The sequence below is a fragment of the Sciurus vulgaris genome (assembly GCF_902686455.1).
Source record: "Sciurus vulgaris genome assembly, chromosome: 6".
In the NCBI taxonomy this organism is placed as follows: domain Eukaryota; kingdom Metazoa; phylum Chordata; class Mammalia; order Rodentia; family Sciuridae; genus Sciurus; species Sciurus vulgaris.
The window spans coordinates 140455828-140480312 of record NC_136466.1 but is presented as its reverse complement, the minus strand read 5'-3'; the positions used below and the strand labels follow the sequence as shown (position 1 = coordinate 140480312).

The window sequence follows — 24485 nt, the reverse complement described above, 5'->3', positions numbered from 1 at the left end:
AAAATAGTCCTATGTGACTGTGTGAGCTGAGAATGACTTTAGTGACTATGGATGAAGACAGTATTAGAGCAGTCAGGTTTAATGAGAATTCTGAAGACAGCACTACTCAAAGCAGGGTGGTCAAACTTGCTTCTGATCCATAAACTATTGGTTATTATTCTATGTTTGTCATTGGTCTGTGACAAGTTATGAAGTTTCCACCAAAAATTGTATCAGCTCTTTAATAGGCACACTGCTTATAGCAATAGCTTTTGAGTTTTGCCCCTCTATTTTCTCAATGAAAGGAGTAGTGCATTGATTTACATAAGTTCTTTGTCACGATCTCATACTTTGAATATGACTGTTCTAAAATAAATGGAATTGGGGTTTATTTATTCGTGGCATTGGGGGTTGAACCCAGGGCCTTTGAGCAGGTAGGCAAGCACTCTACCACTGTCCCTAACCCAGTTTATTTTATTCTTTAAAAATTCACATGTAGAAATGCTCATTGTTTTTAGGCATTTTTTTTTTACTTAATAATTAAAAATTGATCTAAATTACTCCTCTTGAATATTTTAATATGGTTTTTCCCCCCCTTAGGTTAACATAAAGGACAAAGTACTTGAACTGTTAATGTATTTTACAAAACATTCAGATGAAGAAGTACAAACAAAAGCCATCATTGGTCTAGGTAAGTTAAGACTAAATTTATTTATAGTTTTTAGCTCTTTTAAGAGTGGAGTAAACTTTTGAATATTGTGAATCTAAATTATTAGTTTATTTAAATATGTTTCTATTGGCAATGGTGGTATGTAGAATGAAGGACTGGGGTTTAAAACACCTGGATTCTATTCATGCCTCAGCCAGTGACTTTGCGTGGCCTTGAGAAAGCTACTCAACTTCTCAGCTCACCAGTTTGTTCATTAGTAAAATACAGATAACATACTATCTCCCACCCCTACTTCCTAGAGTATCTTAAAATATTCATCTCGTCTTGGTGGATACACCTGTATCCCCGGCAACTCAGGAGGTTGAGGCACAAGGATCTCAAGGTCAAGGCCAGCCTTGGCAATTAGGAGAACTTTTTTCAAAATAAAAAATAAAAATGACTGGATGTGGCTCAGTGGTGGAGTGCCCCTGGGTGCAATCCTCAGTACAAGGGAAAACACACACACATTATTATTATAGCACTTTGATAAAGAAGATAGTGTATAGGATCTTGGCGTTGTTTGCATATCTTCTGTTATTTTTCATTGCAAAACTTAATCATTACAGATATCTACCATTTCAAGTTAAAACACTGGTCAGTGTACACAGCCTCATAGAAGCACATGGTAACCAATCCAAAAGGAACAATTTAACTATATCCCTTTTCCATGTTATTTTTCCAGGAGCACTGATATTAAAAAAAATATGATCTGCAGACAGGTCTGTGTGGCTTATCTGGAAAGAAGTTAGAATATAAAAGATAAGAGAATAGTATTAAATGAATTGTATTCTCTTAAAAAATACAAGAAGTCTAAAACTTTCATGCCTTAAGCATATACTAAATTTTCTCTTGTTTATTAAATAAAATTACAAGAAGAGCAGTTTGTTCAGTTTTTGGTTTTTGTTAATGTTTTATGCAAATTCATGTAAAGCTACCTAGTAAGGTTAAAAATATTTTTATTTATTTAGAAATAATAGTTTGGTAGCATTGTCAAGGTTTATAATTTAACTGATGTGCATGGGTAATCATTTAAATGAGACTTTTGAGAGAAGTTAATAATAAGATTCTGAGTTACCTACACCCTTTTAAATTGTGTTTATGATATCTGTAAATAAACTTAAATCTTATTACTTTATTCTTCCTTCATTCCTTTCAGAAAATTATTTATAGCAAGTGTAGTAAAAATCTAAACATCATTTACTAGGAAGTTATATTGATGTAATATTGCTTTTAAGCCAATGTATACCATTAAGTATTCAGTCTGAATATAAGTTACATGGAATGGCAAAACCAGTTGTGTTACAACTAATTCAGAAAACAAAGTTTTAACTTAAAGAAGCAATACTATGCCGAAAATCGAACCTTTAGGCAAGTTAATAAAAGACATCTTGCCTGGACCATAGTTATTCTGTGTCTTATGGCTTCGTGCTTTGAGTTTGGTTGGTTGTTTGGCATCACTTCTTGCTATTATCAAGGATCATCATTTTTTTCTCAAACATATATAAACATTGATAATAGTATTTTGCTACTTATTAATTAGTAGTTAACAGAATTCAGCATTATGGCTTCATTTTAATGCTATATGAGAAAGAAATGGAAGATATTTTTAGCTCTAGTTTATTTAGAAGTTTTTCTGTTTCATATAATGGATATATTTTAATATATTTTTAAAATAATGTCAATATAGTGCCTTCTGCTAGGGATCTGAAAAATGTTTGCAGACATTACTTCTTAAATCCTGAAAACATCCCTTTGAGGTAGGTGGGTGGTAAATATTATTGTCCCCATTTTACAGATGGAGAATTGAGGCACAGAGAGATTGTGTGACTCACCCAGGGTCACAGTACAAGTCAGTGGTGGAGCCAGGAATAGAACCCAAGACTCCTGACTCCTAATCCACTCCCCTAGCCACTAGGCCCTGCTCCCTCCTCAAGGTTTCCTCTTGTGTGAAATTCTCCTTTGAAATGCAATTTCTTGTTTTTAATTCATGGGGAAAGAAGTACCTGCTCTAATACTGCTCTAGGTAAGGCCACCAGCATATTCTTCCAGTCTAAGTTTTAAATTTTTGAAATAAGGAGCTCTTTATATAATTTAACATTTGCAGTAAATGTCACTTTTAATAAGAACCTATGAAGAGATTTTTTTTCCCCTCTTTCTTAGGATTTGCCTTTATTCAACATCCAAGTCTAATGTTTGAGCAAGAAGTGAAGAATCTATATAATAATATTTTATCTGATAAGAACTCCTCAGTAAACTTAAAAATACAAGTGTTAAAAAACCTCCAGACCTATCTACAAGAAGAAGATACACGTATGCAACAAGCAGATAGAGACTGTAAGTGAAAATATATTTTTAAATTTCACAGTACAGTTACTGTTACAATATTATGTAACTCATTTTCTTTAATCCAGATATCTGAATTTCCTTATCTATTAGATGAAGGAATTCAATTAAATAGGAGTTCTTGGGCTGAGTTTTATCTCTAGACTTTGAAATATTCTTAAAATCCCTAAAATAGTTGTATTGTTTATATGTATGCAAACATTAATATTTTGAAGCAAGAGAAGGAAAAACAGTTCTCAGTGGTGTCTCAAAGGGACCTCTGACACAGGGAAAAAACATTTTGCAGTTCAAGTTGTAGCCTAGGTTTGTAGTTACCATTAGTATGCTCTTACTCTGTGTTTACCGTTTGCTTCCTTTTGTAGGGAAGAAAGTTGCAAAACAGGAAGACTTAAAAGAAATGGGTGATGTTTCCTCAGGGATGAGTAGTTCCATCATGCAGCTTTACCTCAAACAGGTGCTTGAGGCGTTTTTTCACACCCAGTCAAGTGTACGCCACTTTGCCCTAAATGTCATTGCATTGACTCTAAACCAAGGTCTTATTCATCCTGTTCAGGTAAGCAGGTTTCAAAGTAGTAGTACTCACTAAAAAGCCAGATTGTCATTTGGTGACATTGTGATTAGAGAATTAAGTAGTTCTTGATTCCTCTTATTCTTCTTTTTCCTAAACTCTTCTTTTCTTTTTTTAGGAGTTAGTCTTGTTATATTGCCTAGGCTATCTTCAAATTCTTGAATTCAAGTGCTCCTTCTGCCTCAGCCTCCTGAGTTGTCCTAAACTCTTTAAGAATCTTAAGTTTTGGACAGTCTCTTAGGTTTTAATTACTGTAAAATACCCATATATTCATAATACTGTCTCTATTAAACTTTATTTCCAACTGCTATTGATAGAATGTGAACTCAAATCATTTTTAAGTAGGAATGATAAAATTATTTTAATCTATATTTTACCCTTAACCCTATTAATCAACAATATGATACTAATACTCAAGAGAATTAACTGGGTTTAAGAGTGTATGTTCTGGGCTGGGGATATAGCTCAGTTGGTATGAGGCCCTGGGTTCAATCCCCAGTACTGCAAAAAAAAAAAAAAAAAAAAAAGTGTATGTTCTGGGTTTGGGGTTGTAGCTCAGTAGTAGAGTGCTTGCCTAGCACGTGTAAGGCATTGGGTTTGATCCTTAGCACCACATAAAAATAAATAAAGTGTCTGTCTACAATTAAAAAGTATTTTTTAAAAAAGAGTTTATGTTTAGTAGGGTAGAATTTTTAGACATAGGAAAGTAAATTCTATAATCTGAACTTAGTGTTTGCCTTTTTAATTTGAAGGTGACATTAGCTGTCCAACGTGTTAAAGCATTGATGTGAGGATGAGATGATGTTATAAAGGGCTGGGGTGCAGTTCATTGGTAGAGTGCTTGCCTAATATGTACAAGGCCCTGGGTTCAGTCCCCAGCACCACAAAAGAAAGAGAGGAGAGGCAACAGGGGGGATGTAATAGACATATTAGTATTGCTGAGGATGACAGCCAAAACTAAGGTAATATCTTGTGCTCAGGAGAACACCATAGACTACAAAAGGAAATTTGTCGAATTGTCAAAGTCTGTACCCTTTAAAAATTTTTTATTGTTTCTTTGCTTTCTTGGATTTTGGATTTTGGGTTTTTTTCATGGAACTTTTACTAAAATATTCTATATTTAAATATAATGTGTTCTTCCCTGTGTTCTGAAACAAAGCACTTTGACAGATACTTAGTCTGTTTTTCCTGCCTCACCACTGTCATCATCAAGACTGCTTATCACAATGTACAGCAGTATGTTAAGAATTTCACCTTTTGCAAAGTTCAGTGCTTTTATTATTATACAGCTTGAGAACCGCTTATCTGAAATATTTGGAACCACAAGTGTTATATTTTAAATTTTTTGTAATTTGGAATAGTTGATTAAATTTTACCAGTTAAGCATTCCTAATTTGAAAATATGAAATGCTCCAAAATTCAAAATTTTCTGTTGGGCAAAAGATTTCAGATTTTCAGATTAGAGATATTCAACAAGTATCTGCTTTTTTTTTTAAAGATGTTAATAGACTTTTATTTTATTCATTTATTTATATATGGCTAGGCAAGTGCTCTACCACTGAGCCACAACCCCAAACCCTAGTATCTGCTTTTTTAAACCTTTTGTTTCATTTGTTTGTTTTGTGATACTGGGTTTTAAACCGAGGGGTACTCTACCACAACCCTTTTTATTTCTTTTTTAATTTTTTTATTTATTTATTTTGATTCATTGTACACAAATGGGGTACAACTGTTGTTTCTCTGGTTGTACACAAAGTAGAGTCCCACCAATTGTGTAATCATACATGTACATAGGGTAATGATGTTTGTCTCATTCTGTTATTTTTCCTCCCCGCCCCACCCCTTTTTCCTCTATATAATCCATCCTTCCTCCATTCTTGCCTCCCTCCCACCCACCCCCCATTATGTATCATCATCCACTTATCAGAGAGATCATTCGGCCTTTGGTTTTTTTGGGATTGGTTTATCTTACTTAGCATAATATTCCCCAGCTGCATCCATTTACCTACAAAAGCCATAATTTTATTCTTTATGGCTAAGTAATATTCCATTGTGTATATATACCACAATTTCTTTATCCATTCATCAATTGAAGAGCACCTCGGTTGGTTCCACAATCTAGCTATTGTGAATTGAGCAACTATGAACATTAATGTGGCTGCATCACTGTAGTATGCTGATTTTAAGTCCTTTGGGTATAGGCCAAGGAGTGGGATAGCTGGGTCAAATGGTGGTTTCATTCCAAGTTTTCTAAGGACTCTCCACACTGCTTTCCAGAGTGGCTGCACTAATTTGCAACCCCACCAGCAATGTAATGCCTTTTTATTTTTTGAGACAGTCTCACTGTGTTGCTGAGACTGGCTTTGAATTTGTGATCCTCCTACCTTGCCTCCCAAGTCACTGGTATTACAGACATGTGCCACCATACCTGGCTTGCTTTTCACAAAAAGAAATTGCAAAAGTGGTACAGTAAATTGCTTTATACTTTTCACCTATATTTACCATATGTAACATTTTGCCACATTTGTTTTTATCTGTCTTCTTACATCTGCTTTCTTCTGAATCCTTTGATAGTAAATTTCAGATGTTGTGGTTCTTTACTGCTAAACACGTCAGCACATATCTTTAAGAACAAGGGCATTGTCCATATGCAATCATCAAATTTAGGAAATTTAAAGTTGATATAATACTATGTAATAAATGGTCCATTTTCAAATTTTTTCTAGCCAATCCTATGATGTTCTTTATAGACGTTCTCATTTCCTGGTCTAGGATTTAACCCATGATCACCCATTTCATTTAATATCTGTATTTTAAAGTAGTTTTATGTATGTTGTTTTTCTGACCTTCTCCAATGCTGTCTGATTCAGATTCATTTATCTTAGGATTTAACCCAGCACTTACCTAGCATGCAGGAGGCCCTGGATTCCATCTCTAGCAGTAGCCCAAAAAAAACAAATTACAAACTATCTGAATATTTAGATCACATCTAAAATCAGCTTAGTGAAAAAATTACATTTTCCTAGTTTTTGAGTATGGGGAAAAATTACTTTTTGCCCTTTATTATCTTTACATAGCAAATTTGGTTAAGCTTGAAGAATTATTGAATTATACATTTGTAGTGTATTGTATATGATAATTTTAAATGGATAGATAGTCTTAGTGTGGGAGTACTTTAAATACTTTAAATTTACTTTGAAATTATTTAAATTTCACATCAATATTTTGTTAATGCTCTCTTAATTTAAATCAGAAGAAAAATTTCTCATCTTAAAAAGAACATTAAAGTATAGCATTTATAGAAAAGTCTAAAGCTAAATTTATATAATACAGATATACAAATTTTGACATGTGTTGAGATACATATCGTTTTTTTCCACTGTAATGTCTTATAAATACTTTATTTTTATTTCCAGTGTGTTCCATACTTAATTGCTATGGGCACAGACCCAGAACCTGCTATGCGGAACAAGGCTGATCAGCAGCTTGTGGAAATAGACAAAAAATATGCTGGATTCATTCATGTACGTATTTTTTTTTTTCTTTTCACATTTTTGTTGTTGTTGTTGTTGGTGTGTTATAGTTGCATATAATGATGGGATTTGTAGTTATATTTTGCACATACATTCAATTTATTTGGTCAACATCACCCCCAGCACTTCCCCATCACTACCCGAATCACATCCCCTGGTCCCTTTTCTGCACTAATCTCCCTTTGATTTTCATGAGATCCCCACCCACCCTCCACCTTTCTTTTCATTTTTTCTTTGTAGCTTCCACGTATGAGAGAAAACATATGATCCTTGACTTTCTGAGTTTGGCTTATTTTGCTTAACATAATTGTCTCTTCTATATATTTTTTTCTGCAAATGATATAATTTTATTTTTTTATGGTCAAATAGAACTTCATTGTGTATATATGCCATCTTTTCTTTATTCTTCTATTGATGAATACCAAGGCTGGTTCCATAGTTTGACTACTGTGCACATATATATTTTTTAATAGAATAACCTGAATTTAAACTTCTCTCTTTAGCAAACAGGTTATTTATGTTAGGATAAAATGTTTTGCTTAATACTTACCTTTTGAACATGGAACTAAGTTTGTCCCCCAAAGTGTTTATTCTAGTTTAAAATTAACTCTTAAGATAGGTCTGGCAAGCACACTGAACTGAAAATTAGGAAGCATTAGTTCTAGAACCTACTCTGTGAACATGGCAGCAAAGACTTCCAGGCCTCGGTTTTTTCTTTTATAAGATGCAGGATGTCTAACATTCCTTCCAGCCTTTCATTCTGCAAATTGTATTTTAAATAAGAAAACCAAATAACAAAGTTAGTCTCAAAATGTTATGCTCAAAGTATGCTTTCAATTTAACTCTTTTAATTACCTTGAGAAAAATGAGACTTTTACTGATTTCAGATGAAAGCAGTGGCTGGCATGAAGATGTCCTACCAAGTACAACAGGCAATCAATACGTGCCTAAAAGATCCTGTAAGGGGTTTCAGACAAGATGAGTCCTCTAGTGCTTTGTGTTCACACCTTTACTCCATGATCCGTGGAAATCGCCAACACAGACGAGCCTTTCTTATTTCTTTACTTAACCTCTTTGATGACACAGCAGTAAGTATAGAAACTTGTTATTTTAAGAATATAAATGTTCTAGAAATTTTATGCCTCAAGTAGTCAACACTTTTAAAATCTTGGCATTTTAGCAAATTTAGTAACTATTATTTTTTTAATCTGTTTTTATAATTAATACAGTCAAAACTAAATGGAAAATTTTATATGAGAATAAATGTAATGAATAAAATATAATTGTTCCTCCATCCTGAGTATCTTAGAAACGTTGGTAGCTACATGATGAAACTATCATAGCTTTGGGATCAGATTACCTAAATAAATAAATAAATTAGATGACTTTTCTGTAGAACTCAAATATTGTTAGAACATAACTATTCTAGATTTTTGCTCAGATCTCTAGTTGTTCATCTTGACTATCTTAATGAAGAGAGTGTAATTGCAATTTGGACCCTTTTGAGTATTGTACAAGTTGGATTGGTCAGGACCATTAGCCAGGAAATTAGAAAATTCTGTTCTTTAGATTTGCCTTTAATTTATTCATTCATTTTATTTGTATTTATTCAGTACCTGCTGTCATATCAGTCATTGTATATAAGATTATAGGATAAAATAGTAAAGACCAATGTGGTATCTGCTCACTTAGAGCTTACAGACCAGTCTATGTGTATAGCAGCTTTAAAAGAAAATCTTTTAAATCGCTAAAAGTAAATCTTTTTTTCTAATTTTAACCACTTGTTAGTTTAACACAAATTTTTCACAATAAAACAGAATTATAATTACCAGAGTAAAGATACTTCGCTAGACTTACAGTGTTACAAAAAATTTTGCTTCATATGATCTAGAAAATAAATATTACAAACATCTGTTTCAGAATTGCCTGGGATATAGTTTGTTATCACCACCATCATCATTATATCATCATCAGTATTCTGCTATCATTGTGTGTAGGACACTGCTTAGAATGCAAAACGGCATGATGTAGTGTTTCTGCCCTTACAGGATTTTACCTCTAGTTAAGAGGGTAGAACACCAAATAAAGAGAATAGTGATTAAGGATAGCGTATTCTGAGTGCTTGGTGGTTTGTATTGATGCTGTTATTCCAGTCCTTGTCTCTCCGATGAACTTAATTCCTGTGTGGTTTCACTGCCTGCTCTGTGTTATCCACTGGACATTTCTGTCATCTCAGCATTTAAAACTGAAATCCAGCTCTCATGTGCAGTGTCTTCTAAGTACCTCCAGCAAAGGTTGTCAGGAGGAGCAGATCAGTGAAAGCCTAAAGGAATTAGATGAGCCAGATCTATTCTATAAACCAGAAGAGGAAGATGTTTTTACCCCCAGGCAGGGGTACTACAAACAAGAATATGTGGCAAATAATAAATAGATTGTCTTTTGATGGGGCTGGAAGGTTGTACTGAAACATAGTACATAGAGGATCCTATACATTGGAGGATTGTTGAAAATGTTTAAATAAAATGATGAGAACAAGTGCCAAAGAGCATTTTTAAAGCATGATTTTTTTCATCATTGTGTTCACAATGGAGTTCAGTAAAGAATTGATTTATTTTAATGATAGTAAGGAAAAAAGAATGTAGTAGGAAAAGAAAGGGGAAAAAACGTGAGGAAGAAATAAACAAGACTGTGTAAGAATTAGGCAAACAATAACTGGAATATATTTGTCCTGAGCACCAAAGAGAATAATGGGACTGTTACTGATAACAAACTTGAAAAGAAGTTGACTCGAGGAGGACATGTAAGGTAATAATCAAAGAGTTAGGAAGAGAAGACCGAGGAGGGTTTCAGGAAAGAAAGTATGGGTAATAGTATCAGATGCTACTGAGAAGTCAGGGAGAATAGAAGTAAAAATAAGTAAAAATAGGGTGGGATGATTGGTGAACCTGGTAGTCAGAAACAATCAGTGAGGTACAAGTTAGATTTTAATTAAAAAGTAGTAGAGAAGGTATGGAGAGCAGTCTAGACTCTTAAAAGCTATTATGTCCCATCATCCTATACAGAAATGAAAATTTGAGACAATAGGTTAAGAAGTTTAATTTTGAAAGGAAGGAGCAGTATAGAACTTCTGTGACAAAAGTTGGAGAATTTCAAGCTTTCTTTTGCTTTTTTTTTTTTTCCATCATCTTTGAGCTATAAGTATATAGAAGGAATTTGAATAATATCATGCCCTTCTGTTTATATTTTATATGATCTTGAAATGCTGGAAATTTGTTTACCTTTTTTTTTAATTTTTAACAGTGTTTTGGATGTTGATAGACCTTTACTTTATTCACTTATTTATATATGGTGCTGAGGATTGAACCCACTCCCTCACACATGCTAGGCAAGCACTCCACCACTGAGCCACGACTCCAGTCCTATTTACTTTTTTTAACAAAAACTAGTGATAACTATAATTTTTCTCTTTAAGTTTTGCCTACTCAGAGTTTTTAATGTGAAAACTGGAAACACTGTCAAACAACTCTTAACATTTTAAATTACAGATATATAGAAAACTGACACATTTTATTAGGACATGAATTTGGGCTTTTTTTTTTTTTTAACCCCATGTATTAGTACTATGGCACTTGTTTTTGAGGGCAGAATAGTAACTGTGTGTAACTGATCTCCATGAGTTAAACTCTTAGAAGCACAATGACAAATAATTTTGAACTCATATGTACATTTTCTGATGCAGTATGGATTTATCATAAAGATCACATAAACTCTATAAGAAAACTTCAAGGATCTTCATTTGGGTGCACTAAAAACATTCACCTCTTCCCTCTTAAGTTAGTATGGTGTAAGTCATTATAAAATCTCCTAAAATAGGTATAAGATTATTTTATAAACTGTTTCTGTCCCCTTTTTTTTTTAATGTACTTTTCTCTTTCCCTCTCCCTTCCTTCTTCCTCCTCTCTCTCGCTCTTTTTAATCTATCCCCTCTTTTATTTCTCTTTGTCTCTCTCTAATATAAACTGAGGTGAATGTGCCCTGTAATATTTTTTCTAAAACGTTTTTTTGAATGGGTTTTTAGATTATCCACTAAACATGTGTGCCTTTTTTTAAAATTTACAGAAAACAGAAGTGACTATGCTCTTGTATATAGCAGACAATCTAGCCTGTTTTCCATACCAGACACAGGAAGAGCCGTTGTTCATAATGCATCATATAGACATTACACTCTCAGTTTCTGGTAGTAACCTACTGCAGTCATTCAAGGAGGTAAGTTACACACATTACTATTCTTAATGCATCTGTCAAAATACAGGCATGCTGTTTTCATTGTTCTGTTTTTCATTCTTTTCTTTCACAGGTATTAAAACCTTTCTAAGTGAATTTATTGAAATCTGGGCAGTCCTTGAATTGGGACAGGAAGTGGGTTACCATTTTATTTCTATTCAAAAAGATCTGAAACCATTCTATTTCTAGATCCCTTAGGTGATTTTTTTATACATACGTGGATTATTCTGATAAGCCATCCCACATCTTTATTTCTCTCATTTTAAACAACCTTAAGTGTTTCATGTTCATTCATATATCCATTTAAACCCCATTTTAGAATATCTGTAAATCTTGTGCTGTAGGTCATAACAGTATACATTAAGATATTCATATATAGGTATATGGCCAACTTATAGAGAAAAATAAAATTCATAATACCATTGAACTCCTTGTCAGTCAACAATGGCATCATAATGGAGTTAGCATATTATGTGCCCCAAATCTGCTAAATTTCTTATAAACTTTGTCTTTTTTCTTAGGACTTTAAGGAGGAAATTTTAATTAAGGTTGTAAAAACAACCTTATATAGCACTAGGCACATATTTAAGCATCAGTAAATTCTTTAAAAGTTGAATATTTTCATGTGCTCAATAATGCAAATTAGATCTCATTTTACAATTGTGCTCAAAACTTAGCCTTGTCAAACCAATAAGTTAGGGAAATTATTTAAGCTACCTTAAATAATATCTAAGAACTAGAATTAAAGAGGTCTTTAAACCTTTGCTAAATTAAGTGTGAACCTTAGACTAGAAGCACTAGCCTCACCCAAGAGCTTATTGGAGCTGCAAAACCTCAGACCCTACCCTAGACCTGCTGAAATACTCATCTGTGTTTTTAGCAAAATCCATAGGTTATTAATATTCCCATTAGTGTGTGAGAACTTAATTTTACAGAAATTTTAGCCATAATGCTTATTTTACTCTGTTTACTTTTGTAGATATAATTATAAACATTTTTTCCTATTTTGTTTCTTGTTGGAGGGCAGGAGTACACTACCACTGAACTATATTCCCAGCCCTTTTTATTTTTAATTTTGAGACATAAGTTGCCGAGGCTGCCTTGAACTCACCATCCTCTTTGCCTTCAGAGTCACTGGTATTGCAGACCTGTACCACCAAGCCCAGCCTATTTTATTTCTTAGCAGTTAACATTTTGAATAATTACTTTTGTAATTGGTATCCTCCCTATTCCCCCATCTAAACCCAGTTGACTTCGTTTCTTTTAAAGACTTAACATTTTCAAAAAATACAGAGAAGCAAGATTTAAGTTTTCAAGGAAAGTTGCATGTTATCTTGCTGAAAATTCGTGAAAGGAATAGTTTCCTAGATGCTGAGGATGTTTAAGCCTACTATATTCTCATTTATATTATAATTGATTTTCCTCTATAATGGCATGCCTCTGTACCAAATTGATACTTTTATAAAACTATCTTTCATTACTTTTATGAGAAAATTGTTTTTCTTCTAATGATATTTCAGAGGGGTATTTTGAAAGAGTGGTTGCAGGGGTGAGGGTGGGTATTTTATGTGATTTTACTTGTAAGTCTTGGGACCTAACTTTTCCCCAAGACATCCATATCCAGTTGTTTATAGGAAGTCATGAGTTTTATAAAATATTAGTTTAGGGAAGTTTTTTGAAGCTGTTGAATGGAACATACAGACATCTGTTAGTGGTAATTTATTTTTACTATTTTTCAAACGGAAGAATTTCCTCTTTCTTTCAGTCTATGGTAAAGGACAAAAGGAAAGAGAGAAAATCATCACCTAGTAAGGAAAATGAGTCAAGTGAGAGTGAAGAAGAAATTTCCAGACCTCGGAAGTCACGGAAACGTGTAGATTCGGACTCAGATTCAGATTCAGAAGATGATATAAATTCAGTGATGAAGTGTTTGCCAGAAAATTCAGCTCCTTTAATTGAATTTGCAAATGTCTCCCAGGGTATTTTATTGCTTCTTATGTTAAAACAACATTTAAAGAATCTCTGTGGATTTTCTGATAGGTAAGTTTACATAAGCAGTGAGGGGAAACAAAAAATTCACTCTGTTCAAATAATAAAGAAATATAAAACCTAGTTTTAATTGCATGCTCATTTTAATATTGGAATTAGTTTTGTTAAAAAATGCATGAAGACAGGTGCAATGATGCATGCCTGTAAAGCCCAGTGACTCAGAAGGCTAAGACCAGAGGATCACTAATTCAAGGTCATCCTGGGCAACTCAGAAGCTCTCTCAAAGTAAAAAGGATTGGGGATGTAGCTCAGTGGTAAAATACCCCTGAGTTCAACCCCCAGTACCAAAAATAAATTAATTAATTGAAATTTAAAAATAAAAAATGTACAAATTGTGTGTGACCCCAGCTACTTGGGATACTCAGTCAGAAGAATCACAAGTTCAAGTCCAACCTGGGCAACATTGAGTTCCTGTCTCAAAAAATTTAAATAAATACACAAATATATAAATTGATCACATGATCCTGAATTCAACCCCAGTACCAAAAAGAGGGAGTGGTACTTTTTATTATTCCCTAATATTCCACTGTGTAATATATTATAATTTGCCTATTTTCTTACAGTATTGGAAGAAGAAAAACATTCCTTTTTATGTTTGTTTGTTTTTGGTGACAATGCATTATGAATAAAAGGATTTATTATGTCCATTTCCTTAAAAGGTCTTTCCTAGAGATCCAGTGTCATCTTAAAATAGACAAGTTTAAATTTATAAAGAGCTATGAAATCAAAATAGATGTAAATCAACTAGGCTGAGCTCCAACAGGTCTCCCCCCCCGCCCCCAAACACACACCCCTCCCCCCCCATCTAGTCTTCATGTGTGCGTGCACACTTTTGTTCTACTGGGGAATGAACACTGGGGTGTTCAACCATGAGCCTACATCCCAGTCTTTCTAATTTATTTTGAAGATGAGGGCTTCTAAAGTTGCTGGGGCTGGCCTCCAACTTGTGATCCTCCTGCCTTGGCCTTCAAAGTTGCTGGGATTATGGGTACATGTAACCATACCCAGCTCCCAGATAATCTTTATAAAGTAAGACAGAGAAAGTGCTAATTATTGTGAACATTATTATTAGTCACTTAAGGTAGCTCTCTTTTACCTAAACCCTTGGTATTTTGGACATGTCTTACAGTCATTGAAACCTTAGATTAGGAATCAAAAATTCAAATTTAATAAGGGACAAGTAATAAAATAAGTAAAGTGGACCTGGTCAGTGGGACAGTTGGAAAGAGTATATTTCATGAAAAAGGATCACTTAAGTGGACATTTTTAGGGCTTGGAGGTGTAACTCAGTGGTAGCATGTGGAATGCCCTAGGTTTGATTCCTAGCACCTAAAAAAAGAAAAAAAGAGAAAAAAAAGCCACAGAAGGTAATGGTAAGTACAGAGTGAAAGTGGGTAGAGTTCCTACTTTTTCGAGAGAAAAAGTAGAAAAATTCTAGAAATTTAAACTTTTTTAACACAATGCTGCAAATTGAACCCAGAGTCTTCACACACACTAAGCATATGCTCTACCAATCTTTAGAAATTCAGATTTTTGTGAGAAATATCTTGATATTAAATGTTAGCAACTAATCTGAGTAACTTAAAACCTTGTAAGTTCTTGGCATTGAGAAGGAACTGGAAGGATTTTTAATCAGAGATGCTAATAATCTGAAACAAGTTTATGAACAGTCATTCTGGCTGCTGTGCAAAGAATGAATAGGCAGGAGGCCGAAAGCAGGAGGCAAATCAGCTCGATATTATTAGTCACAGTATAGTCACAGTATTACAAAATAGACATGAGAAACTAATTTCATTAAAAGAACGCTTCTTACCTGTAATTAGATTTCTCCAAATTTAGTGCTCCCTTAGATCCAGGTATTTTTTTTCTCCATTCCCATCCTTCTGATGCTTCTATTTAAGACAAATACTGATAGAAACAAGATATAATTATTCTTCTCAGTTTTTGCTTTTATGTCTTTATCTTTTTAAATTATATTTTTGGTGTCCAAGTTCACTGGTTGAAATCTATGTAATAAAAATTTTGTTAGTAAATAAAATGTAACTTGAATCAGTTTAAATGTAAGCACCTGAAATTTTTTTTAAGCTTTTGGTTTTGTTTTTCCAAAACAGTAAAATTCAGAAATACTCTCCATCAGAATCTGCAAAAGTATACGATAAAGCAATTAACCGAAAAACAGGAGTTCATTTTCATCCCAAACAAACACTGGACTTCCTGCGGAGTGATATGGCTAATTCCAAAATCACTGAAGATGTGAAGAGGAGTATAGTAAAACAGTATCTAGATGTGAGTAGTAAAACTGAAATATTTCTAACTCATAATGACTCCTTTGGAAAATACATTTTCAGGAGAGAGATAACTAGCTCATGTACATGGAATGTAAGCTTCATGAACTATCAAAATTTCTTCTTTGTATAGTTTTAATAAGGTACTTTAAGTGCAACTTTCCTATTGCACCCACTACATCATAACTATTGTTTCTTAGGAAACAACAGTTCACAGATAATAATATTAATAAAATATGAAAGATTATAGTAAAGGTGTATTTTTAACTCAATGGATTATATGTTATATTTCATAAAGGAACAACTGTGAACAATTATCCCTTATCTTCTTTGACTGTTCTGTTCTCCATTCTGACAACCAATATTACTTTTTCATGTATTCTTACATGAATAATGTTGTATATTTAGATGTCTATATATACTTATTTACCAAATATGTGAAAGAGTGGGTGCATAAAATGTACTTCAGTGTCTTTAAGCATTTAAATTCATAGACACAGAAAGTAAAATCCTAGGAGCAGGAATGAATGGAGTATAGAGTTTGTGTTTAGAATGATAAAAAGGCTGTAGAAATGGATAATAGTGGTAGTTGTACAACATTGTGAATGTACTTAATGTCAATGAATTGTACACTCAAAATTATTAAAATAAATTTTGTTAAATATTTTACTATGATAAAAAATTTTCTAAATGTTTTTAGAATATCTAAGAGTAAAGTCTACACAGTGGTTTTCATGTTATCCACACAACTTTATAAATCTTATAATCTGAATTTTTTAAATATTTTAGTTCTCATTTAAAATTCTTCACCATTCTCTGTTTCCTCTTGTATTTTCTTACCTTAGCAGAGAGCAAAGAAGGAAAAGAACTAAAAAGATATCTATCAGTAATTATCACCACCTTGAGTACTAGTTGACTTGAACCAGGAGTTAGCAAACTATGGCTTATGGGCCAAATCTGACCCTTTGCCTGTTTGTTGTTGTTGTTTATTTGTTTGTGTTTTTGTTTTGTTTTGTTTTGTTTTGCTTCAGTGAAGTTTTAGAGAAACATCCATGCTCAGTCTATAGTTGCTTTCCAAACAATAGTAGTAAAGTTACATAACAGTGACATTTGGTTTGCAAACCCAGAAATGTTTATCTGGTTCTGTTTACCAACACTTACTTTGAACAGGAACTGTTGTCTTTTCACCCACTACTGCCATAAGATACATTTAGGAATTTGACAATCTTGTTTGAATATATTTAGTTAAAACTCTGAATTAATATCTATTTTTTGTAGTTCAAACTTCTCATGGAACATCTAGACCCTGATGAAGAAGAGGAAGAAGGAGAGGTGTCAGCTAGCACAAATGCTCGGAACAAAGCAATTACCTCGCTGCTTGGAGGAGGCAGCCCTAAAAATAATACAGCAGAGACAGAAGATGATGAAAGTGATGGGGAGGATAGAGGAGGAGGCACTTCAGGGGTGAGGCGGAGGAGGAGTCAACGTATTTCGCAGCGTATTACGTAAAATGATTTTTATGTGCTTATATATGTCAGTCTATTAAATGTACACCAAGTAATGTAATACTTATAAGAGAAAACATTTTGTAGATAGAGATTCTCTACCTAACCATTTATACATCCTTTTGTAGAAAGTTTAACATAAAAGATAATAAAAAAAAGAAATGAGATTTATGCAGCAAAAAGGGTTATTAATTTTTCTTTGAATTGTATTAACGTGTGTTATCCTTTTTATTGTTGCTAAGTTTTATGTAGCTTTATGGTTCATATGTATATATAATTTTATATCAAGAGTAAAGACACGGGTACAAATTAAGAGTTATATGGTTTTACAAGTATATGTTAACCCCTTGGCGCTGGCGGTCACGGTGCGTCTCATTGCCGGCAATGGAAGTGTGCTGGGAAATCCCAACTCCCGGCGTCAAGGGATTAAAAGCAATAAAAACAATAATTTCACTAAAATTCTTTTGTGTAACACTTCGTCTTTTTTCCCCCCCTCCCAATGTTTTAGTCATTGAGAAGGTCAAAACGAAATTCAGACTCTACGGAGTTGGCAGCACAGATGAATGAAAGTGTTGACGTCATGGATGTCATCGCTATTTGCTGTCCAAAGTACAAAGATCGACCACAAATTGCAAGAGTAGTACAGAAAACCAGCAATGGCTTCAGTGTTCAGTGGATGGCAGGCTCCTACAGTGGCTCCTGGACTGAGGCTAAGCGCCGTGATGGCCGCAAACTGGTGCCTTGGGTAGACACTATTAAAGAGTCAGACATTATTTACAAAAAAATTGCTCTAACGAGTGCTAATAAGCTGACTAATAAAGTTGTTCAGACTTTACGATCCCTGTATGCCGCCAAGGATGGGACTTCCAGCTAATGAATTTGTACATGCAGCCAAATTTACAGGAATTTTTTAAAGGCAGAAAAACTTGAAATATCAACATTCTGGCAAAAAAAAAAAAAAAAAATCAGTTTTTTGAAGAGTAAGAGTGGAACCTGGGATGCAGGAACAAAAGAAGGAAATGTTGGGCAAACATTTTTGTGGGAGCTCCCTTCGCTGTTGTGCAGCAGAAACAGATTCTCAGTTCATTTTTACTCCCACTGTATTATAGTTTAACAAAAATTGTTTATATCTTGGAAAAAAACTTTCTGTTTAAAAAAAAAATAAACAAGTGAATGTTGGAAATTAGTCTGTTAATGTTCTTAATAAAGTGTTCTTGGAGTTTAACCTAGCAGCGGATGGCTTTCTTTAGCTTAGCCCAGTTTCCAGGGAAGCATTGTTTTTTCCAGGCTGTAAAATGGCAGAATCTCCTGGATATATAATTTATTCTGTTGAGAAAAAAAAAAAAAAAAAAAAAAAAGCATGCAGTATCTATGACCTATCTGCAGAAGGAGTTTTTGTAAATGTAGATTTTGTTGTATTAGGTCACCCTGAAAACAATACAAGAAAAGGGATCCCCAGGCAATCTGGTGGAGCGAATACTGCAATAAATTTTTTTACTTCTCTTTGTTACTTGTCTGTTTCCATTTGAATTTCTTATTGTAAAGATCTGTTTAAATCCATTTATATTATTTTGCAGTCTTTTATGTAAAATTTATTATATCACTGGTTTTCAAAGCAAAACATAAAATATTGTTTATACAGTTTGTATAGGCTGACTTCTGAATAATTGGTATCTTATTATTTTCATTCCCATAAGAGGGTGTAAACAATTAACTCCAGGGTTTTATTGTATCCTGCAATATTTAGTATTAACTATATATGATTTAGCACTGTGCCAAACACATTTTCAAGAGTACATTTTGATATAAAAAGAAACTATAGTTTATTCCTTGTATGCTTCAATTTCTTTCTAGTGATGTCATGATGTTAATATTTATTTTTTAAACCTTGGGGAAAGGTAACAATTCTGCTATTTTGGAAAAACAGCGTTTCTCTTAAAATGATGCCATGTTATTTTAGAAATACAATTAAGATAAATATGACACTTCATAATTACACACATTTTTCACAGATTATTTTTTAATGCTGAAAAAGTAATTTTACTAGTTGAAATATCTCTTCATTTTCTATTCTAAACGTTTTATCATACATTTTGGGGGAGCAATTGTCATTTATACATTAGTTACTACACAAATACCTTGACTAAATTGGGAGAAGGGTATTTATTTAGCCTTAAATACCCTTGATACTCAAACATAGTAATTTCTAAATTTTACAGTGGATGAGGTCTCTTTCAAGCTTATTTTTTTAAAATGTGTACTTATTTTTAAATCACTTTGAAAAAAATTGACTTAGCTCTAAAATGCTAAGTTTCATGAATCTGGCAAGTAAATGAAGGTATTCCATTTGTGAGGAAGAATGACTGCCACAAAATATCTTTTTGTGAACACCTATTAAACCACTGTGAAAAGAACTTTTCAGGATCTATTTCCTATGTGGAATTCTTGAAGGAAGTGTTTTCATTTTTCCCCATAATTGTATGTTCCCTTCCCTTTTACTGTGAACTCTTTGTGACAAAACTAGATTGGGTTTTTCCCCCTCAGAGTTTGTCATTTTATATTAACAATGAATTTGAGGTAGCTTATGAAAACAATAATATCAATAAGAGTAAAATACCAGTTAGAGAAAATATAAAGTTTAGCCTACAGAGTACTAAAGAATAAAAATGTGAGTAAAAAAGCCAATTTTCAGTCCTATGTGTTTGATAGTGATGCATGTTGTCATGTAATTCTCACGGAACCCCTACTAATTAAAACATTTTATCCCCAATTTGTACATGAGGAAGATAGGTTCAGAGAATTCAGTAATTTGCTAACTAATGTCAATAGTAATTTAAATGTGGAATTGGAACAATGTGTCTCACTACTTTAATTGAACACCAAACATTAAGATAGGGTATCCTTACTGAAAATAAACCCATTCCTAAAGGATCCTTGTATAGCATGTCTGCTTAGGAATCCTATTTAAAGTAAGCTTTGGGAAGTGGATTTCACAGTAGTAAGTCTTTTGTTGTCTCCATTGATTACAAGCGAATTGCTGTGTTTACTGTTAATTGAAATTTTAGGAATTGGAAGGCTTGACATTTTATGTATTATTATTGGCTGAATGTTGAGATAATGCATAGGACTTGACTCTAAATGTATAACCAAAGTTTTTAGAAGATTCCTCAAAGATGATATTTAAGGGCTAAGGATGTAGTTTGGTGGTAGAACACTTGCTTAGTATGCTTGGGACCCTGGGTTTAACCCATAGTACTACCAAAAAAAAAAGACTTTTATATGTCTTTAAAGTGAAGACCTTAGAAATGTTCCAGTATACGTGTGTGTGTGTGTGTGTGTGTGTGATATGAAATTTGTTTTCTTATTCAATTTGTCTTATTTTAACAATGTCTAGTTTTTAAAGACATTCATACCAAAATTCACATGGCAGAAAATTCAAAGATCTATAGAATTTTCTAGAATAGCAATGCTGAGCTTTTAGAGAAACACCATATATATAATGAAGACAGGTAAGTCGAGTTGTGGCTAATGGGTTTCATAATCAGCAAGCACCTTTATCATATATTCATATCATTTTCATTTAGAAAGTAAACCAAACCAGGGAAATACATGGTTCTATACAACATACACTTTTATTTGCATAAAAAACATCCTGATATCCAGGTGGTCTGCATCTGCAGAACTACTAATATGGAATAAGCTAACTTGGGCAAATGTAAAAGTCATCAGATTGCCCACTTAATATCATTTGTAGCACTCAATTTTTGCTCTACAAAAAATTCCTCTACTTGTTGGTGTGGTTGTAACTCAGTAATAGAGTGCATGCTCAGCATGCAAGAGGCTCTGGGTTCAATCCCCAGCATCACCAAAAAAACCTTTTTGCTATTTATTATACACATTTTTTTCATCCCCTGATTTTTCTCATACATTGATTCTACTAATTTCATTTATTTCTGTTTTTTCCCTAAATATATTCTTCGCTTTATTGATCCTTTCTGAGGTAAAAAGAAAAATACAAATTTAGTATAATAAAAAGATAACTGACCAAAGAGATTCCAGTTTATGGGCTGGCATGTAGCTCTGTGTTAAAGCACTTACTTTGCATGCAGGAAGCCCAGGTTTCAATCCTCAGATTTAAAATTTAAAAAAAATTCTAATTTCTGTTGTCATAAAAATGCTGTAATTTTGCTATGTGGGTATCACCAAACCATTCTTTTTAAGACCTCATTGTACGTGGCTTCCTTGTTCAGAATGGTGTACTGTGTACAGTTTTTCCTGAGAATTTAAAAAGCTTTGTTATGGGAACATTTAATCTTATGTACCCATCACTCCATTTTGGTCATTCTGAATTTCTGACCATCATTTTTAAGGCCGTACCGTGTGCATTCCCCTCCTGCATGTTTTGTAAAACAAACCCCAGGCATCATACTGTTTCATCTATAAATTTGTTACATAAATATTAATGCTCCCTTGATATCAAATATTTTCTAAGTGTTCAAATTTCCAATTTTCCTGCCAGGTGTGCACCTGTAGCCTAGGCTTTTGGGGAGGCTAAGGCAGGAGGATAACTTGAGATCAGAAGTTGAAAACAAACATGGGCAACACAGTAAGACCCCACCTCAAAAACAAAATTTTCTCTAGTATTATATATTTCAGATGGCATTATATAGGTTTCTTCATCTGTCTTGTTTTCTTGCAAAGGTTTTCATGAAAAAATTGTTTTTCTTTGGTTCTTAAGAAAATAAACGGAAAAGACTATAGTTCATTTCTGGGTTTTATCCCTTTTACCTGAATTATAGATTTGAGCAATACTTGATCTTCATATTCAATCATTTTTAAAGTGCAGAATCATAATAATGAAATCTGAGAAATCATTCAATCCAGATGCTCTTAATTTTGGAATTCATGAACTCCTTTGACAATCTAATGAAAATCTTCCCTCAGAAAATGAAATGAATTCACACTCAGAATTGTGCATACAATCTCGGGATTATTCATGGTTGTCCCTACTCCATTTCCGAATATGACTTGTCATGAAAATTGACTACACATTTAGCAGTCCTATTCAAACACTTCTTTCTGTAAAGGGAAATTGAGGCTCAGGAGGTGAACGTACACCCACAAGCTATAGACCTTATTAGTACAAGAGTCAAGAATAACCCCAGGTTCTTCCTTATGAGCTGCTTTTATAATGAAGATTACATCTGAGAAATTCTTCGCTCAGTCTCCTGATAAGATCTAAATATAGACTACATAATGACTAATTTTTGTTGATTTGATTCTTAGGGTTTCTGAAGACTACCATTCTATTAGATAAATGGAGAATGGAAAATAAGATATTTTATCATGTATTTTTATTTTAATTGTTTACTGCATTACCTCTAAATGTATAAGATTAAAATCTAATTGGTTAAAAGAGCATTTTAAAATCAGAAGACAGTCTGCAGCCATGTGTTTCTGAAATGGAGGGTAAAGTGAAGTTTGGTAAATAACTTAGCACCTTAGATGAAAGCTTATTTAAAGGAATCATCGCTATTTTTATATGTTTTCATGTATGTAAATCATCTGAATGTTAGGTGGGGAGATGGAGAATAGAACCCCACCTTCAGTTGGGAACAGCAGTAGAGTAGAGGAACTGAGATGCATATGCAATATCAAAAGACAAAGCTATACAAAGGAGGGGTAAGTATGCAATTTTGATAACTTTAATAATGTAATTTGTTTTAATGTGTAGGCATTTGAAGGGCTTTAAGGTGTTAATGAAAGCTAACTGTGCAGAGGAGAGATTTGAGAGTGACACTGAGGCCGTGGTCTCAGCAACTGCACTAGGATGATGATGGCGGGAGGGATGAAGATACTGGAGTGATTATAGGTGAATCTAGGAAATAAAAATAGGATGTGAGAGTTGATTGGGGTAAATGCACACAGAGGTGTCATGGATAGTGCCAGGTTTCTAGCTTAAGTGACTAGGTTAAATTGTTTAAATATTGAAACAACCCGGGGGACATTCAGATGATGTGCAGAAGGAAGGAATAGACACAGGAGTGATACTTTCAGAGGGGAAGCCAGTCTGGGCTACATCTGAGAGTCATCAGCATGTGAGCAGTAGAGTAAGAACAACACAGAGCCAAAGGAGGTCTTTGGAGCCGCCAACACATAAAGTATGAAGGCAGAAAATTAATTCCTGGAGGAATCTGGGTAGAATGCAAAGAGGTTCAAGACAGAGCTGGGTGCTGTGGTACATACCTATAATCCCGGTGACTGACTGGGAGACTGAGGCAAGAGGATTATAAATTCCAGGCCACCCTCGGCAATTTAGTGAGACCCTGTCTCAAAAAATTAAAAAGGGCTGGGGATGTGACTCAGTGATACAGTACCCCAGGGTTCAATCCCCAGTGCCACAAAAAAAGAAGAGAAGTGGAAATAGAAAACATAGCAGTGAGACCAAGACTGGAAAATGTGAGATCTGCCATCAGGGTGTATATTTCAATCTTCAGGAGAGTAATATCAGAGGCTATGAGAACAGAAGCCTGATTGTAGCTGAATTGGAATTGGAAAATGAATGAGAATCTTGAGGTCAGTGGCAGACCAGGAAAGGAGATACTAAGAGTGCTGAAATTGTGAGAAGTACAGCTGGAGAGGAAAGCTGATAAAGGATTTAGCATGCCACATTCAAGGATTTGGAAGGATTTTTAAATGTTTTTAAGTAAAATATTTTGGCAGTACTTCGAACAATTTGAAATGCTCAGTGCATTAATCACTAGCTGCAGTGCGCAGCATGGTAGTGATGCCAAACTGTTGATTGTTTTATTTCTCTTCATCAGTGCTCAGCATCCTGACAGAGTGATTTGTCATTGAGCCAGGTTTGGGAGGAGGCATAGTTGAAGAGTAAAACTGAGAGAAAATGGGAGGCTCAATGTTCAGAGGTCTACATGAAGTGAAAGAGCAAGTATAATAGAAACAACAGACAAGGAATAATGGAACAATAGAGTCAGGGAAAGAGGTATATGAAATTTCTGAGCAAGTGGTTTCGGAGGCAAGGCACAGTGTGACCTTGGGAATGAGTCAAGTGAGGAGATGGAAGTCTGGCACTGAAGAAATCAAACTGCATTCCACACTCCTCTCCTGAGCTAACACCTTGGCTTATTCTCTCCAGTCACACTAACCAATTGTCCTGGAGATCATTAGGTATTGACATTCATCATTTCTCATTTTTTCTGATTCCATCAT

General features: G+C 33.9%; 1 protein-coding gene across 2 annotated transcripts in view; it reads left to right on the top strand.

Moving 5' to 3' along the window:
• The window catches only part of NIPBL (NIPBL cohesin loading factor), a 180651-nt gene extending 161886 nt beyond the window's left edge, over positions 1-18765 (top strand). Inside the window, exons 38-47 of one of the 2 annotated variants that reach the window (XM_079145735.1) lie at positions 580-670; positions 2849-3022; positions 3394-3584; positions 7016-7123; positions 8020-8220; positions 11252-11398; positions 13182-13456; positions 15577-15751; positions 17029-17214; positions 17764-18765. In XM_079145735.1, the coding sequence (XP_079001861.1) occupies positions 580-670; positions 2849-3022; positions 3394-3584; positions 7016-7123; positions 8020-8220; positions 11252-11398; positions 13182-13456; positions 15577-15751; positions 17029-17214; positions 17764-18129 (1914 nt within the window). In that variant the 3' untranslated portion in view covers positions 18130-18765. Of the gene's footprint in view, positions 1-579; positions 671-2848; positions 3023-3393; positions 3585-7015; positions 7124-8019; positions 8221-11251; positions 11399-13181; positions 13457-15576; positions 15752-17028; positions 17256-17763 lie in introns of both variants that reach the window. The other variant, XM_079145736.1, reaches the window with a different exon arrangement.
• The last annotated feature ends 5720 nt before the right edge of the window (positions 18766-24485 follow it).